This window comes from Rhineura floridana, chromosome 7 (genome assembly GCF_030035675.1).
Source record: "Rhineura floridana isolate rRhiFlo1 chromosome 7, rRhiFlo1.hap2, whole genome shotgun sequence".
NCBI classification, from domain to species: domain Eukaryota; kingdom Metazoa; phylum Chordata; class Lepidosauria; order Squamata; family Rhineuridae; genus Rhineura; species Rhineura floridana.
In genome coordinates, this window is record NC_084486.1 from 73888943 (window position 1) to 73909039 (window position 20097).

Sequence of the window (20097 nt, forward strand, 5' to 3'; positions counted from 1 at the left end):
CATTTTTTCAAACATGATGCTCAAATATTGCTAGGCTGCATGGATCAGGAACTATATGTGAAAATGGGTGCCACATGTGCAGCCCTTGAATGCTGCATCCAATAGCAGAGGAAGTACACAGTTCCCATTACCAAACTGGTACATACATACATAGCACCAGTCAGACACACTCAATACTTTTGCAGCACTGATCATTTCTTGAGGAAACTGAATCCAGGTTCCCTCCACCTCAAACAGGTAATCTAATTGTAGCTGAGGGTAGGTGAATGAATGCCTGCAACTGGGCAACCCAGTACGTATTTCTCTAGATTGGGTCAATGTAACACATTTTAAAAAAATGTCTTACTTTTTAAATGTTTTTATTTATGTGCAAAAGAGAAATATAACAAAAGAAAATATTTACAATTATAATAAAGCAGAACCCAAAAGTTTTATTTTTGGGGTTTGTTATAGTGTAAGTTTTTCTCTTATTAATCATCTTGGTTGTAAAATTAATAACCAAGTATTTCAAATGGCAATTACTTTACTTGACTCTGCTATATATATATATATATTTAAATTACAACCTGTTGTAAAGATTACCTTCCAAAAGCCTCATTGAACGTTTCAGTTAAATATACAGTGGACTTAACACTTGAATATTTCTTGCCACCCTGGGCTGTTTTGGGAGGAAGGGCAAGATATAACACAACAACAACAACGCTAGCTAAATATGATCTGTTGTTTTGTGCTCTCCTCCTCAGCACAATCAAATTTGACTTTGAGAGACGCTGAAAGAATCTTGAACTGATTTGAGAAATTCATCAGATGTACTCAAGTTACAGGAAGAGGAAGTAACAAAACATCTTAAAGTGAGGCAAAACAAAATCTAGAATATGGGGGATGTAGGTTCCCTATACCACAGTAGCACTAACTGCAGACAGCTTGATTTGTTTCAGATAACACAAGACGGAACTTCTACAATTGAAACCAACCCAAGAAGGACCTGTTATATTCATCTCTGACACATGTACCTGCAACAGGGAGGCTGCCTTAAAAACTGAGTATCTCACGTGCAAAATAAAACCCCTATACATAAAAGTTATCTGTGCGCCACAGATCCTAAAGTTCTAAGTACCAAAGCTGAAAATGTGACAGGGTATTAAAACCCTTTAATACAATCAATCAATCAATCAATCAATTTATTGTACGGTCACAGACCTAATAAAACAAATAAACAGATAAAAGAAAACAATCTATAAAACATTTAAAATATACAACAAAATATAAATATAAATATGACTTTAAAATGGAACATTACAGTTTGAAAGAGTGGACCATTTGCGTATTCTTTGAACTGAAAAAGGAACTTAGCTACTAGCTCTGTGGTCAACTTGTTGGTATCAGCCAAAAGATGTTTCAAATACCAATCCAAAGACCTACCAAGAACATTTTCCTTTAATACAGTGGTTCTCAAACTTTTTTGGTTCGCGGCGCACTGTAAAACATATAATTTTTTTCTGGCACACTTCGTGTACAAAATTAAAAATATATTAATATATTTTAAACTATGAATAAAAATAAACTATTGAAAACTATTACTTACCCTATACAAATGGGTTTCTTCTCATTTTTAAAATATACTTTCATAATATTTGAGGCACACCTAGCCACCTCTTAGGGCGCACCATTTGAGAATCACTGCTTTAATACAACATGTCATGTACAGAATTCAATTGTGTTCATGGAATTTACATTATCTTTGTGATTATGTTAAGATGAGAAGTATCTTCTTGTTCATCAGAATAAACATGAAAAAGCAAAAGAAGCACTACAAACAAAGCAATTACACCAAAACATAGTTCATGTTGTTCACGGTGATTTAATCATTTTTAATGTTATATAATTTGCTGCCTTCTGGAATATGGCCTTCAGTCTGAGCTTTTCCAATAATACATATGCTGGCAAAAAAAAAAAATGTTCCAGACCTACCTTCATTATCTCAATCAGTACGTTTTGATTCAGCTTACTATAGCTTAATTGAAAGCTAAGTAGATGAAAGGCAAGCTAGCAATTTTATTTTCTCCACTGTAGCACCAAAATGACTTTTTAATTTGCAAGTCACTTATTTGTCAAAGTTCAGTTGCCTTGAGTTTAAATGCAAATTACTTTTGAGAAACTCATCACTGAAGTGGACCTATTCTTCAAAGTATACTTACAGTTAACTATGCTGACACATGCAAATTATATAAAGATAAACAGAAAGCTTATGTGCAAAGAGGATGTTTCAAAATGAAAACAATGTAAGTGATGAGTGGCATTTTTTTAAGTACCTGCACAGTTGCATATTGGGCGTGTTTAGTATGATGAGAGCAAGCTGCAGTAAGCCTCAGATTCATGTGTTCTGCCCAACCTCCAGCACAGCTGTGAGATCAGAAGCGTTTGCTTCCAATTTCAATCAGCCACAGTTTACCATGTTCTCCAAACCATAAACTGTGGTTAACATGGTTTGAAGTTGGCTTATTGTTAACAGTAACATGTTTGTCACATTTGGGCATCAGAACAGGATGTGATTAATCTAAGCTGGAAGCAAAAGCTTCTGAATTCCAGCTTGTAGCCATGCCAGAGAAAGAGGGGAACACAAGTCCAAGGCTCACAGTGGTTCATTCTTAACACATGAAACTATGGTATGGCATGATGCCTGAACCAGACCCAACTGTGCCCTTTTATTGAGTTTTATGACAACTTGGGTAAAAGAAGCTAAAAGAGGGACAGGTAGGAATCACAGCACAGACTTTGTCCCAATGTAATTAATGTTCTGAAGCTTACAGAATAGTTGTGCAAGTGTATTGCTATTTTCTACTTTTTTACTCATAACTATCAGTATGGTAGCTAGATACAAGTTGGAAGGTAGATACAAGTTGAAAAATATCTTTTTGTATTTAATTCTAGGATTTTTAGTAGGATGATCATTCTGATATGTTCAAAAATTACTGTGCCAACAAAGAAAAGGTAGACCAAATAATCACTAACTACAGTTATGAACACATTCCAAACTAGAGTTCTTAACTTTCTAATATCTGAGTGTTAGCATCTGAAAATGTTTAAACCACAACTACATGATATAAAGAAAAAAAAGGAGTGCTGTTTTTAAAGCAACTACTGAAGTGGCCAGGACAGCAACACTTGAAATTAAAATCAAGATGGACAAGGTCAATGTTGAAAGTTACTTGTTCAGATTAAAAGAAAGCGGATGAAAAATACAGCTGATTTTGCAATGTGGCCACAATCTTATACTTACTTATTTTGGAGTACATCCCATTGAACCTATTTCTGAGTAGACATATATATATATATAGGATGGCACCCTAAAGTCCAGATGTTGTGGGACTCCCATCAGATCCAGCCAACATTGCCAATGGTCAGGGATGACTGGAGTTATAATCCAACAACTTCCTGAGAGCATAAAGTTAGGTACCCCTCAGTCAATTACAGCTGGTTTTTCAAAAGGCACATGAATGCAGCTACTTTGCTGAAGCTAAACAAGTCTGGAATGCTTGCATAAAGACCACCTAGAAACCGCATGTACACTGCCTTGTGTTCTGTGGTGGAACAATGGCTGGATATAAATGTACTAAATCAGGTGTAGCCAATGTGGCACTCATGAATGTCTTTACTGGCACCCCCAGGCAGGGGCCCCAGACTTGAGTGTTCATTTTTTAAAAAAGTAAGTCTCTAGCTCTTGTAAAGAAAAAAAGGATGAAGCACACTGTGCAGGACCCTCCTAATTGTCTTCCGTGAAATTAGCCAGCCTGGCTGCTCCTACTTGCCAATGTGTTTTATCTGCAGTAATAAGTGAAATTGGAGCTATGATTGATAAGTGAATTGTTTCGACACCAGGCTATAGGAATCCCTGGGGTTCTAAAGAACAGCTCTTTTCCTCTTTCCTTTAATGCACTTTTCCTGCTTCTCTCTAATTGTCCTTGGAATTTCTGTAGCATTTGCTTCCTTTTTATCTAGCAACCACGATACATCTTTCCTGTGGTGGGGTTGTCTGAGATCAAGTAGTCCCTAGAAGTTATTTTCTGCACATACAACAACACAACTAGTGGGGGTGCACATTAAAGAATGCCCCCTCAAAAAGGCAAATGTGAAAACTTTTCAAAGAGGCTTAGGCATGTCTCCTGATGTTCAGGAGCTAAAGGCTAAGCACTCCTTTTATAAATTCTCCATATAAATACCTTACAGTACAATAGTATACATGTCTACTCAGAAGTAAGTATGTGTTTAGTGGGGCTTTCTCCCAGATAAGTGGGTACAGGATGGTAGCCTAGGCTTTGCTTTAGGATTGGCATTGGGTAAAAGCTCTTCTGCCTTTAACAGCTGAATGGAAGGCAGAAATTCAAGAAGTTAAGCATTTTCTAATATGGAAATACAATTATGGGGAAAACTTCACAATTGACTGTACTCTCTCCAGTTTTGTGTTATGCCATACTGCCTCCCCTGACAGCCATGTTGTGTTGTGCAACATCCCAAGGCAGCCATTTTGTAAGTGCCACCCACAGCACTCAAAATTTAAAATGTGACAGCTAGTCCAAAACATTTGACAACTTCTGTATTAAATGAGTATTAATAAATAACTTATACTCTGAAGCCATTAATCTAAAACTCTTTTCCATACAGTACTCTAAAATAAGTATTCAACCCAACACATTAAACTTAAGATGATGACATAACATTTGGCATTTTGTAGACTGCAACCATGGCTGCAAATTATCATCTATTGTTATTGTCTTTAATACTAAAGCAACAATTCACTTTTACTTATTAAAAAAAGAAGCAAACTGACACTGGGTCTACAAGAAAGTTGCCTTTATATTCTATTAATAACTTTAATTTTTTTAGTAAGAATTGTTTTTTTAAGCATGTAACAACAATATTCATAGACCTATGGCTGTTATCCTATATTAGCCTCTATTTCTGATAAAGCTGATAAGATAAAAAAGATACATTTAAAAGATTTCAGAGCAGTTTGTTTACCCTTAAATACATATGTTAGTTCCAAAGAGACCAAACACCAAATCCAAGTCTAGATTTGCACTTATCAAAGTCTAGATATGCATATATATTGCTTTTCAACAATCCTAGTTCTACAGATAGCCAATGAAAACTTATTTGTGAATACACAGCATTGGTTAAACCAATATTTTTAGTATCCTGTCCAGTGGGAATTGGCAAAGCCCATTAATTTCCTGAGTTGAGAGAACAGTCCGGCTCAGTAGAGAGTTCTATGCAAAACAAAGATCTTTTTTAAACATAGTGTCTGAAAATGTGTGAACTGGTTCCTGGATTTTAGCTGACACAGAATTAAAAAGAACACTGCAAAAAAACAGGGACAATTACAGTATTCAAAAAGGAGTCACTAATCACTTGCCTTAGGCTTGCCACACTGAAATAGAGAATTTCTCTCTATATGAAAATACTTTCAAAATAACAAAGAAAATTCCATTATCTATTTTTTTGTCAAATGCATGAACTTGCTTAAGAGTTCTGAAACCTGGCCTGAATGACAGGCCAGGAAGGCTGTTGAACTATTCAAATTCTAGGCAGTGTTGGACGAAATACTGTTATTTTTGGTATTTGAGTGACCTTTTAACTCTCAGCTATGCTGGCAAGTGATCCTGAAGAGGAAGGAAAAGCCATACCACACCATATGGTTTCCCTGTCAGATACAAACATTGGACAATTCTTCAGCAACGTTTTAGATAGTTTCAGAGCAGAAAAGTCTGAAACCCCTAATTTCAGCCATTTAACTTCCAAGTGTTGCTGTAGCTGTGAACAAGTTAAGAAAAATAGTTATTAAAAATAACATGCTGCTCCAAAATACCAATATGAATTTGCTTAGCACAGAAGGATATGCCACTTTGATATACATCAGATGGATGTGTTTCCAGAACTATTTCATCAAACATATCTTACAAAAGATGCTTGTTTTGTAAAACTATGTTTCATAAAAACATAGGTTTAACATTTTTGCGTTCCTTTCTTTATGTAAGGTTGGTAATTGGGTGCAAAGATTATTGAATTGTTTCCACTGGAGCTTTGTGTTAAACCCATCATAGACTCCAGCAACTAGCAACTTCTGTGAACAATAATTTTAATGGACACTTGGAAGAACTTACGCGTTATTAACAAATCAATGATAATGATGCCCAAGACTTTCAAAGTAACATATATATCTAAGCAGTACCATTAAACTTAAATGCCTTTTGTGAAGCATTATGAACCTAATGGAAACATGTCCATAGCCTTTAATAAGGTCTGGCTTAGAAGCAAAGTGTGGGTAATTTCCATTTGGTTTTATCACAGCACTGCCAAAAATCTCAACAATAAATCTTAACATCAGGATGTAGTAACTTTAGCCTAAAACCATTATGTACTGAAGTTTTCACCATTATATGTGAATAGGCATGGCAGTTAAGAGAAAAAATACAGAATGCCACTGATAGGCAGATAGTTTTCTGTTTCATAATGGACCTCTCATAAATTGTTATCCCAGAAACATATGGCATAAATGTTAGTTTTATATAACTGATCTCATTTGCAAAAAAAATCCTAACACATTTAGAATTATTTCAGAAGACATCAGTTTCTTAAATACAGAATAGTAAAGATGAGAAAATAGTATTTGTAATAAAGAAAAAAAAGTTGGTGTTTCAGCAATCTGTTCCAGGAGAATAACACTTAGGCTTTTCTTTAGTCCAAAATGAGTTTGACCATTTCTTATAGGATATTATAGTATTAAGATGGAATGGCTGATCCTTACTCAAGATTATCCACCATTCACACAATGATCCAAACCCACTTCTGTATTTATTGCTTATGCCGCAAGAAATAAAGGATTAGAATTTTGTTCCTTTCACATGAGTCAGCCCAAGGTATTTCTACTTTATCTGCTCAAGCTTACCAGAATTATTGACAGACTTTCAAGGTGAAATTGGAACTGAACTACATTGCTGAATTTGTTGCACTTTGCTGGAAGACTGGAAGCGAAGGGGTGAGGGAGGGGGGAACCCCATGTCCACAAATATTTCTCCTTGTATTTAGAAAATTAGGCAGTAGCAATTAGAATGCAAATATGTGTTCTTTTGCTTTGGTTTCGTTAAAATGCGTATGTAAGCTCAATTGGAGATGTTCCACCTTGGTTTGCATTAGCGATAATGAAAGTCTGGTTGAACGAGATTCCTTTCATCATACAGGCACTGCTGTCCTTGCTACAGTAATAGAGGCACACATTGATTGACAGTACAACCTCGGATGATAGGCAGTTCATGGGTATTTGCAATGGGATTACAGGCTGTTTAGAAATGTCCTCAATTTCTCCAGATATATTCTGTTCATGAAGCAGCCACTCATTGCCTAGAAAAAAAAAGGTATTCCATCACTATGTTAGGGTTTTATCATAACCTGAATGCTGTATTTTCTTCTTTTGTGAAAGCTCAGTCATAAAACAGTGTTATGGTAAATAAAATATAAATACTTTGATTCAAAGAAGTGAGAGTGGAAGGGAAAATGTATCAGTGTATTTTCATAGTGCAGCACCAGAACATATCAGAGATGTGTTACGGTATAATAAAGAGTGAATATGGAAAATGTTAGCTATAGTGTATAACCCTTAGTGGTCCATAAAGAGGTCTTTAGAATGAGTCTGTACAAAGTATTATACAAAAGCTTATGCAAAGAGATGAACTCCTCTGGATTTAGGCCCAAAGCTTTTCCGCTACGTCAAAAACAGTCCTTCTGTGAGCGGGAGAAATGTTCCACTTGCGGAAGGATACCATTGATCCAAATTCTGTATCTCCAATTTATCTGAAACATCAGAAGACACTGATTTATGGCCCCAAACAATTCTGATGATAAAATGGCAGCAATTTCATCTTGAATGAAAACAACCATGTTTGATCAGAATCTGGTATAGGTCAGGTTCTTAACCATAAACCTACATAGCAAACTACTATCCACAAAAACTACACAAACTCTTTGTCAATTTCTGACTATAGTGTTAGAAAGTGCAGGCTAAGTGCAAAAATTTGAGGCACTTAAGACATCATGTAAACCATAATTTACCTGTTTGACAGCTTACTAACTTTAAATTAAATGTACCGTGACAGTCAGCTTGACAAAAGGAATGTTACAAGGTTCAGCAGATATTTACACTAAATAGCAGCTGAGGTCCTTTACCTTCTGATGTCAGAAACCACGAACTGGGTGCTTCTTCAGTCAGTTTAGTATTTGGAGGAAGGCTGAGTTTCAGTGTGAACTTAAGTGCTTGGCCAGGGCTTACAGTCAGTGAAGGCAGCTGAAGATTTGGTGCAGATTTAGGCAGCTTTGGTAATTTTGTCATATCCGTCTTTTGCACAAATGGACCATCTGCAGTATCTACTGTGTCAGCATTCAAGAGAGGTAGCTATCAAAGGAACAGACAGGAGTATTCATTTGTTTTGAAGTATAATTTCAAATTCTAAGACTTGGAAATGTTGCAGTAATCAGTATCATATTGCTACAGTCCAGAAAGCACCTTCTCAGTTTAAAAACTAAACCTATCACTGTTATCTATTAAAATAGTACAAGAAGTCAAATGAGTTACTAATAGTGCAATCCTATACATGATTAATGAGAAAACTTGAGTTACTTGGATAATCAACAGCCAACCTCTTTTTGAGTTGGTAGGATGAATGCCTTTAATATGAAACAACAAAAAATAGCATTACTGAGATTAAGAAACTCAGGATGTCATGAGAATGAATCAGTTTTATGGCAGTTCTGGTCCCACATACAGGGTAGGTTCCAGAAAGTAGCATTGGGGGAATAATATATAATAATAATAAATTTTATTTGTTAGTTGCCTATCTGTCCGAGTTAACGGACACTCTAGGCGACTTACAACAACAGATTAAAATACACTGTACAATTAAAAGACAAATCATCAGTCATTCTAAAACATCAATTTATACATCATAAAACTAATCCATCTCAAGGATCCCGTAGGCCTGCCTGAATAGCCAGGTCTTTAAGGCTCGGCGAAAACTGATCAGGGAGGGGGCATGACGAAGACCAAAAGGGAGAGAATTCCAGAGGGTGGAGGCCACAACCGAGAATGCCCTCTCTCTGGTCCACACCAGCCTAGCTGTTTTGGCTGGTGGGACCGAGAGGAGGTCCTGTGTGGCTGATCTTGTCAGGCGGCATAATTGGTGATGCTGGAGGCGTTCCTTCAGATAAGCTGGGCCGAAACCATATAGGGTTTTAAAGGTCAACACCAACTGGTAAACAACTGGTAACCAGTGTAGGTCTACTAACACCGGGGTAATATGATCCCGCCGGCGGCTATGCTTAATCAAGCGTGCCGCCGCATTCTGTACTAGCTGCAATTTCCGGACCGTTTTCAAGGCTAACCCCATATAGAGCGCATTACAGTAGTCTAAGCGAGAGGAGACCAGGGCATGTATCACTCATGGGAGCAGGTGCACAGGAAGGTAGGGTCGCAGCCTTCGTATCAGATGCAATTGATACCAGGCTGCCCGGCTCACTGCTGAAACCTGAGCCTCCATGGACAGCTGGGAGTCAAGAATGACCCCTAGGCTGCGGACCTGGTCCTTCAGGGGTAATCTTACCCCATTAAGCACCAAGTCTATATCCCCCAACCTTGTCCTGTCACCCACGAGCAACACCTCAGTCTTATCAGGGTTTAGCTTCAGCCCTCTTGCATTTGTGTTCATGGGCTGCAGCACAGCACCATTTTGCCCCCAATGCTATATGAAGCTGCTGGGAGCAGTCATTAGGGGATTTGGAGCAAAGTGTCTTCAATATGCTGATTACATACACCTGTTGGAAGTGGCTCTGCAGGCTCTGTAACAGTGGCAAGGCAGAGTGGTGGGCTGGGTAAGGGCCAACAGACTGAATTTAAACTCTAGCAAGACAGATGCCTGTGGGTGATTTGTTTCTGTGTCTGGGAGATAGGTCAGTTACCTGTTCTAGATGGGACTGCATTCCCTCTAAAGGAATAGGTGTGTAGTGAAGGTGTTCTCCTAGAACTATCTTTGTCACTTGAGGCAAAGGTGGCCTCAGTGACTAGGAGTGTGTTTTACCAGCTTTGGTTGGTAAGACGGCTATGGCAGTTCCTAGACCAAGATAGCTTGACCACTGTGGTGTTGGCATTGTAATCTCTAGACTGGATTATTGGAATGCACTCTGTGTGGGGCTTCACTTGGGATTAACCCAGAAATTGGAGAGTAGGCAGGGCTTCCGGATCTTGAGTCTCCTCTTCCAGGGAGAGGAGTCATCCCATTCTCCAGAACAAAAACTAACAGAGCAGCACAACTCCTCAACCCCACTGCTACAACCCCCATTATGGAGATTGTCTTAACCAAAACTATTTACAGCACCATATAGACATGGCAAGGAAAAAGGAAATAGAAGGACTGACAACAGAAGTTGTTTCTGGAACAGACTGTAGGACCTACTTTTTTTGCCTGGGATATCCCACTGACACAATTTAACATATCTGCTGGGGAAGCTGCACTGGCTGTCAATGTGCTACTGGACGCAGTTGAAGATTTTTCTTTTTGCATTTAAAGCCCTAAACAACTTGGAACCACATTACCCAAGGAACCGCCTCCACCATATATGCCTGCCTGACAACTGCACTCCTCTGCTGGGGGATTGCTGAGAATACCACATGCTCCAAAGATGACTTAGTTTATATTAGAAACTGGGCCTTTATTGTTGCAGTTCCAACCCTCTCGAATCAGGTACTAGCCTAAATTAGTCAGGCTCCTAGCATCATTTTAGGCTTGAACCAAAGATGCTTTTGTTTAAGAAGGCGTTCCTCGAGGTGTGATCCAGTCATTTATGGAATATTAACTGTACATCTCTAGAATTTTTGTTTGTTTGTAGAAATTGTTTTTAAAGGTTGTATTTTTTTGAAGTTTATCTCTTTGTATCTTGTCATATACATTTCTATAGCTTCAAGCTTTAAAGTGATTTATAAATCTGTAAATACTACTACTACCAGTATTACTACTATTAACAGCATTGCCCTCGAACCAAAGTTCCTCAGGCCCTCCCCCTAATGGCACAGAACTAATGCCAACCACAGGCTCTTCCATCCATTACAATGCCAGGGGCAAATTCCTCTATGCAGTGAGAGGATGCACATTCTGAGATGGATTCCCAACACTACAGAGAATGGGAAAGATCTTGTGCACAGCAACTCCCAAGTTCAGAAAAGGACTGATGGAATCAGGGTGTTTGCCTCGTCAGGAAACACTTTGATTAGTTCTACAGTCTTTACGAGATTACTTCTAAACTTTTTGAGTAACAGATGGATAAAAAAAATACAAACAAAAAAGTTTCTTATTTTCTGTGAGGCTATGCTAGAGTTAGGTAATACGGCGCTTTCAAGATGTTGCGGGATGCCTACTCCCATGAGCCCCAGCCAGCATGACCAATGGTCAGGGATTATGGGAGTTGTAGTCCAACATCTGGAGGGACCAAGTTGGCTACCCCCAAGCATAGCGTTCCATTTAATCACTCACTCATTTTTATTCTTTATCTTGACATGAATCATGTTTTAAATAAACAATGTTTGGAACAAGTTACCATTAAGGAAATTTTCTAGAATCTGGCATAGTTTATACTTTTCCAGTTTGTCAGCTTTCATGCCAAACAAAAGAGTAGATAAATATTACTTCTCTGGGCAGTTTTGACTTGTTCAGATGCAATTGTTTTATAGTTTAAATAGACACTCAGCTCCAATAGCTATTGGAGCAAACTGTTTGGGGATGAGGGATTTACTATTGCACACATTTAAAATTGTACTAATGTCATGAGACTATTAACTTTCACAATTTGTCCTTCTGTGCAGGTAGTCCTAAAATGTAAGAGTCAGTTGTTGATCTCCAACAGCTGGAGAACCTAAAATGTAAATGTCAGTTGTAAGATCTAGTAAGACTCTAGCCATGAAAACTGTGGACATTCAGTTTTTTTCTCTGGATGAAATTTGCATGTTGGAGAAGGTAAAATAAGAGTGATGTTGATTAAGAAAATTTGCTTAAATTTGTTAATGAAGTAGCAGAAATGTTACCTACACTTCTTTATATGAAGTATTGAAAGCAGGGTTAATTGATTCAAACTAAGGCAACTTAAAACAAGTTTTCCATTGATACTTCTTCATGTTTTGTTTTTTAAAAATATATTTTTATTAAAGTCTAACAAAGAAAAATCAAATGCATCCAACAAAATTACAGAAGCAAGGTATCCACAGGCAAACAAGGCAATATAAAAAGATGATGGAGTATACATTTATACAATTAAAAAAAATAGAACCCATATAAAAAAGGAGGTATTACATTAAACAAACAAATAAACATTTGAGAGCAATTCAACGTAAAATAACAAACTCTTTTTCTGTTCCCCCTTTACAGATGTAGTCCATAAGGGACCTGAGCACTGCGAGATTAACCTCTAAAAGTCTCTAATTGTGCCAACTGAGGTGTATTTCTGAGGAATCCTCCCCATAGTCTCTGAATTAACAAAAATCAATAAGCTTCAAATAAATTGAGAAAAATCAGTCTTGCTTCATCTGTCCTTTCATCACTCTGCCTTATATGACAATTTTTCCAATATAGCAATTTGCTAAACCTTTTGATACCAATGAACCAGGTTCGTTCCAGTGTTGTGCAAGTAATAAGACAGGCAGGACATACATATGAGAGATAAGTTCCTTAGTTGTTAAATCCTTCAAAAGGCCCGAGAATATTTTCAGTAATGCTAACCCCAGGTCTGGCTGGATTGATTCATGGGTAATTTAAAAAAATTCTTGGAATATACTCACCCCAAAATCCTGCACCCATTTGCAATTCCACCACATGTGTTGGTACATGCCGATAACATGGCAACCCCTCCAGCACATGGGAGAACTACCAGGCTGCATCAAAGATGTTAATCACGGAGTCAAACACCAGCCTTGTACAAGTTTTACCAACATTTCTCTAGTGCAGGCATAAATTGATTTAATTGGGACCTTATCCCATATCAACTGCCAGGCGTTCTCCTCTATTTCCAACTGAGAATTCCCACCAGACGCAAAGTGACATTGCCATAATCTGCCTCTAGCAGAGTATAAAAATCAAATCAATCCTTTAGAATCCATGGAATCTTCCAGTAACAATTTCTCAAACTTAGTAAGCACCCTGGTGGCTTGTTCACAGACAACATGACTGGTGAGGAAGGAGCCCAACTGATGATAAAATAAATACAGGATAGCATGTCTCAACCCAGCAATGATCTCTGCTATACCTAAAGGTTTATTCTTATGGTAAAAACGAACCATTCTATAAAGATTATTCTGTCTCCAGTTACTAATATCATAGTGTTTACTAATCTCCTGAAATGAAGGGTGAAATAATAAGGGGAGGAAGGGAGAAACCCCAAGGGTAAATAGGGCCACACGTTTCATCCAGACCTTATCAATTGATAAAATAAATTCATTCTTGTTCCATATTAACCATCTGAACTTATGCTTAAAAATAAAAAAAATATGCAATGGCACCTTAAGCACCCATCCCCATTGATCAGAGTTTAACCCATTGATCAGAGGGGTCATCTTGACCAAAAGAAATAATATGCCAAAGCTGGTACGCTTCAAAATAAAGCAACAAAACTGGTATTCCCCAACCCCCTTATTCTGAATAGTGATATAGCAATTCTTTTTGTATTCTTATGTGATGCAAAGACAAACTAATCCAGCTGCCTTTGCCATAACAGTAATTGGGCTGGGGGAACTGAGATCAGGAGAGTCTGGAAAAGGAATAAAAGTCTTGGAAGCACCATTATTTTAACCACTGTTAATCTGTTCATGATACACATCTTAAGCTTCTTCTACCTATTAACATCAATGCTAATGGTCAACCAAACCTGGACATAGTTGAGCTTGAACAATTTATTAAAGTTGCTAGGGACTCTTATTCCTAAATAATGAAAATTAGTATAGCAAATAAGAATTTGAAGACTTTTTGAAAATTCTTGTTACACTTTTGGGGAAACATTATAAAGCATAACTTCAGACTTAGTAAAATTTACTCTTAATCCTGATACTTCATCATATTCCATCAACTCTCATTTTAAAGCCACAGTGCTTCCAAAGGATTTGTTACCATGACAGCCATATTGACCATATACAGTCCCAATGTACATATTTCCTGATTAATTTCCATCCTTTTGATCTCCACATTCGCTCTTATATGCCTCAACTAAGGGTTCCATAATAAGGGCAAACAAAAGAAGGGAAATGGGACAACCTTGCTTCATGCCTTGTTAGACACTAAATTGTTTGGCGTCAAGGTTATTAATTCTCAACTTCTAATTGCTTTAGAAGCCGAATATATTCAACCACATTTGAGCAAAATTTCATATTTTTCATGATACCAATTAAAAAACCCATTCTGCATTGTCAAAAGCTTTGAGTATGTCCAATGTTAAAACTGCGAGTAGAGACCGCCACTTTTTGCTACAGTGAATAATACTCAACAGTTTACTGATGGGGTTTGTTATCTGCTGAAGATGTTCAGTCACCTGGTCCTTATGGACATAAGAGGCAATAAGCTGGTTCAGGAGATTTGCTAGTAAAGAAGGAAAAAGTTTATTTTCCACATTAAGCAAGGATATCAACCAATACGAGTCTACTTTATGTAGGATCTTTGAAAGGCTTTAAGATTGAGACAATTCTGGATTGCTGCCATGTTGGAGGGAGAGGCATGGCTTGTAAGATGTCATTAAATAATTGCAACAAAATGGGAGATTAGGTCTCTAAATTGTTTATAAAATAAAGCTATGAAGCTGTCTGGCCCAGGAGCCTTAACAGTTTAAATACTTCCAGCGCTTCAGTCAATAAGATGGGAGTTACATTTTCCTGAGGTAGTGCAAAATCCTCAATTGCTTAACTGCATTTCCCAGGCCATTAACATTCAAAGTAACACATTTAAGTCTTGCCATTTATCCTGTTCAGACTAGAAGTTCCATTTAAAAAAACCCACTAAAGGAAAACCAAACCAAACCAAAATGTCTTCCTCCATTGCCTCGTGTTTTGACCCTGGCCTCCCTGGAGATGTCCCAAGAAGTCCCTTCCATCCCTCCTCCCACCTTCATTCTAAACCCCATTCCCACCGTGACTGAACAGGTGTACCTACAAAGAGAAGATACACTTCCAAGCCATAAAGGTTCAAGGAACAACAGCAAATGTTGGTAGGAGCAGTAAAATGCTGATACCTATGGGGGAACTAGAGAGAAAAAAGGACAATATACATTGTCCTGTCTCCACCCCTGCATTAAAATATTAATAACAGTATAAGAATGTCAACAAAATTAAATTTTAGCATGTTTTTTTAAATTGCTTTTTAAAAATGTGTTTTTAAATTTGAATATTTGTTTTAAATATTTTTAATTGTTGTAAACCGCCCAGAGAGCTTCGGCTATGGGGCGGTAAGTAAGTAAGTAAGTAAGTAAATAAATAAAAGCAGGCTCCAATCACAATAAAGTAAAATCAAATGCAGGAGGAATAAAGTCTGAAAACATTTTTTAATCTGTTAGTCAAACCCAACCAAGGGTAGACAATCAGACAGTCTACTCATCTATTCTTGGCCAAATGAGAGCAGAGAGCCCTGTTAGAGAGTGTATTTTGTTGAGTGCCTTCCTGCCCATTGCTCCCATCCGTTTCTGCTTTCCTTGGCAATTTCCTTCCTCTGCCGTCAAGCCCCCATCATCACTGCTTCTATTTCTATCATCTATTTCTAAAGCAACCATTAGATCCACAGCCTCTTTCTAGTTGTAGCAGATAGGAGCATATTTCCTCACATAACCATAAAATGAAAGGGGAATCCCCAGCAATATCTCATCCCTGCTTCTTGAAATTTGCTGGTATACAGGCACAGGTCACGTCTTCTTAAAATTTCATGGGACAGGTTCTGAAGGATTATGATTGGTTGATTATAATAAACTACACTGTCTATTCTGTTGTAAAACCTCCTCCTCCTTCTTGAAGCATGCAAAGCAGATTATAGTATCTCTGGGAAGGATGGACTCATGGGGTTTACCACTTACAGCCCAATGAACTCTTCGATATCACCCAGGACCAGCTGGAGGGGCAGTATTAACAAAGTAAGCCATTTAATCAGGAATGGTGTCATATCTTCCATCTTCATTGTTTCCCTGATCCAGCGTACACGCAGATTAATTCTGAATGATCTGTCCTTGTGCTCCTTGAGTTTACTTTTAATATCTTGGTTTCCCCTTTTAAGTCTCTTAATCAGCATTTTATGACAACCCTCGTACCGAGAGCCAATGAAGCAGTTCCTGCGATATCACCCACTCAAGAGCTAAGGTCAGTAATCTTTAGTTCTAACGAACCCATAAGCTCTTTCCACGTCTCTTCTAGTATTTATTTCACTGATATGAGCTGCGTTGCAAATTCTACCTTCAGATTAAAATCAAAGTCCACAGATTTCAAAGGTCTTGGTGTCATGGCGGACGTAGTGATAGGGTGAATGTTGGTTTGGGCATCTTCAGACCTCTTCTCAGAAGGCGAAAACAAGTAGTTAAATTACCAGCCTTACGGGGTGCAGTTGTTGACATTCCCTTAAGCCAGGCTTTAAGTAAAAAAAGGCTATTTCCCCCTTATCCACCTTTTATGAATATGCAAGGGAATGGAGCAACAAGTTGTGTGGTCATCTTGTAAGTCGCTGGTCATACCCTCTTCCTGTTTCCTAAACAATGGTGGAAATCTGACAACTAACCCATGTTAATATATAACTGAGTATTATTTACCCTGATGTTTCATTCTTGCACTCAGGTCTTGCATCTTTCTGTTGTGCTGTAAACATGTTGCATGCTTTCCTTTTTTACCCATAAATGGAGTATCTTTAAAATATTGCCATATAGTCTCTCTTGTGACCAGCACCTATTACAGTTTGTGAGTTTAATGGGCAAAGCATGTTTACTTAGAAGTGGGCATAGGATACAGCCTCAGTATGGGAATATAGGCTTAACAACGGCCCAATTTTGTCTTCCATTCTTCTTTCCAGTGTTGCTCCTTTCTCCCTCACTCTGCCATGACCCAGTCCCACTGTCACAAGAAAAGTAGTAAAGAAAAATGAAGTGCCATGACTGACAGGTCAAAGCAGGTCTGATACTGGGTAGACTAAGGGTGTTTATTTTCATCTGGTGAAAATGCCTAACTCAATGTATTTATTCAGTTTAGGAACTGACTGTATGGCTAACACAGTCTTGTAAAATAATGTGGCCTATAAGTGAATTTGTATAGAACAGAGTTGTTATATAGTAGCCCAGTCCTGTGCCAAGGTTGGTAAGGCTACTGAGACATCAATGGAACATTGTGGGTGCCAAATTCTGCCTAGGATATATCTGATATTGCTGTTTCTGTTGTCTATCTGTTGTAGTTATCTAGATACCTGTTTCAGATGGGCTGTACCTCTTGTAAAGGAATAAGTGTGCTGATTAGGAATGCTGTTAGATCCAGCCTTATCTTTTTTTATTTTTTGACATGAGGAGAGCTAACAATGGTGGGAACTTTTGTTGACGTGTGCGTTGTTGCGTGAAACAGCATACATTACGTTGGAGTTAAGTTGAGCAAGAAACTTCTTCAGAGCATTAGATCATGTTAAGAGTCTTTATTAAGACATTATGGCCAAAGGCTTAAGAGTAAATACATGTAGAGTTTCTTCAGTCACCCCCCTTCTGGTACATCTCTCTCCAAAGGTAAACACAGAAGAGAACCTCTCAGTTCAGAGGCAATACACAGAAGACACAGCTTAACACAGATAGCTGCTAGAACTTTTCCCAGTCTATCGCGATGGTTACCATAGCAACGGCCTTGGCAGTCCGTTCCCAGACTGGGCAAAGACATAACTCCCCCCTAGTTACAGTTTTTCAGACTTGATGGAAAACAGACTCAGTGACAGTGCGGTTCAATGGTCAACAATCCCCCCCTTTTCCCATCATGTCTGTAACTCATTACAACAATAACAACAATACATTTCTCCAATACATCTTGCAATACAGTTCCAAATTACATCTCAGTACATTACAGTACATTTCAGAACATCTCTGTACATTTAGCTAGAACTTTATTCAATCAAACTTTGGCTCATTCCAAGCCTTGTCACCAGTTTGCCAAATTTCTCCTCACACAAAGGCTTGGTCATTATGTCAGCCACCATGTTGTTAGTGTCACAAAATGTTAAGTTAACAAACCCCTGCTGCACACAATCCCTCACGTGAAAGTATCTGACACTAATATGTTTTGTTCTTTTGGTATGAGCTTTTGATGTGGCTATCTTGATGCAGGTCTGATTGTCTTCATATACAGTAATCGGAAATTGCATATCAATGCCTATCTCCTGCATGAGCATTGCGAACCATTGTAGCTCATTACAGGCCTGTGATAGAGCCACATACTCTGCTTCTGCACTTGAGGTTGCCACCACATTTTGTTTCTTGCTGCTCCAGTCAATGCATGACCCGTGCCACATCACAACGATGCCAGAGGTTGACTTACGACTGCTCAGTTCCCCTGCATGATCTGCATCCACAAAACATTCAAGACCTCCTGTCTTTGCTCCTGACAAAATCAGACCCTTTGTCTTTGTGCCTTTCAGATAACGCACTATCCTTTTAATCCATTGCCAGTCAGCCTCTGAAGGATGCTCTACCTTCCGGCTTAAAATGCTGACTGCATTACATATGTCTGGGCGAGACACCTTCACCACATATTGCAATTTCCCTATTATGCGCCTGTACTTCTCAGGTTCTGTACAGGGCGTCTCCTGCACATTCTGTTGGAAAGCCACAACCATTGGAGTCTTCACAACATTGCATTCTGTCATGTTGCATTCTTCTATGATCTGATTTATTTTACTTTCCTGACTCAATGTTATGCTTCCGTCTTCTGCACGCACAATATCCGTGCCTAAATAGTGTGTGACAGGCCCCAAATTCTTTGTGTCCACCTGCCTGCCCAGTTGCTCATTAAATTCTCGTTCCTCTTGCTGCTCATGATAAATATACATGATGTCATCAACGTAAACTGCACAGAACGTGGTTTTCATCCCCTGTCTCTTTATATACACACATGGATCTGCCTTGCATCTTTGGAATCCCATTCCATGCAACACTCTGTCCAATTTCTCATTCCAGCAGCGTGCACTTTGCCGCAGTCCATATATTGATTTATGCAGTTTACACACGAACCCTTCCTTTGACACAGAACCCGGAGGCAGTTCCATATATATCTCCTCTCTTAAATCACCATGTAGGAATGCCGTCCCTATATCGTAGTGATTTACACTCATGTTCTGCATCGCTGCCAGCTTCAGCAGCACACGAATGGACTCATGTTTCACAACCGGGGCGAAAACAGCATCATAATCTGTCCCATGCTGCTGGGTGAATCCCTTGGCAACCAAACGTGCCCTGTACCTCTGTACCTCCCCGGAACTTGCTTTCTTCTTCTTAAACACCCATCTGCAACCTATGGCCTTTCCCCCCATAGGTAAATTTACTAATGTCCACGTGCCATTCTGTTCCATGGCTTTCAATTCTTCCTGCATGGCCTGTTGCCACTTATTTTTCTCTGCCTCAGGCATCAGCCTAATTTCATTAAATGAGGTTGGTTCCGCACATTCCACGTGCTTCATTTGAATGGTTAATGCCGACGGTGTCACAACAGCAGTCTGTTTACAGCCCTGACTGTCATTTTCATTCCGCCCCATTAAACTCAAGGCATCAGCACACTTCACACCCACTGTCATTCTAAACTGCCCGTGTCATGAATCCCTGACAGACAACTTTGCCTCTTCTCTGCACAAAACATTTTCCTCTATCAAATGTTACACAATACCCAGAAGTCACCAGTTTTTGAACTGATAAAATATTATGAGCCAATTCCGGAACAAACAAACATTCTGACATTATCCCAAGTTTATTAAATCTCACCAGTCCTCGGGCTTCCACCCTTTTCTGTGATCCATCCGCAAGTTGCACAAAATC

The 20097-nt window shown here is 38.5% G+C and overlaps 1 protein-coding gene across 3 annotated transcripts in view; it reads right to left on the minus strand.

The window, feature by feature from the left end:
- Positions 1 to 515: 515 nt before the first annotated feature.
- Positions 516 to 20097, minus strand: part of NHLRC2 (NHL repeat containing 2) — an 82985-nt gene continuing 63403 nt past the window's right edge. For 2 of the 3 annotated variants that reach the window (XM_061635944.1, XM_061635943.1), the window contains 2 exons: positions 8221 to 8446; positions 516 to 7398 (listed from right to left, as the gene is read on the minus strand). In XM_061635944.1, the coding sequence (XP_061491928.1) occupies positions 7142 to 7398; positions 8221 to 8446 (483 nt within the window). In that variant the 3' untranslated portion in view covers positions 516 to 7141. The remainder of the gene's footprint in view (positions 7399 to 8220; positions 8447 to 20097) is intronic. The other variant, XM_061635945.1, reaches the window with a different exon arrangement.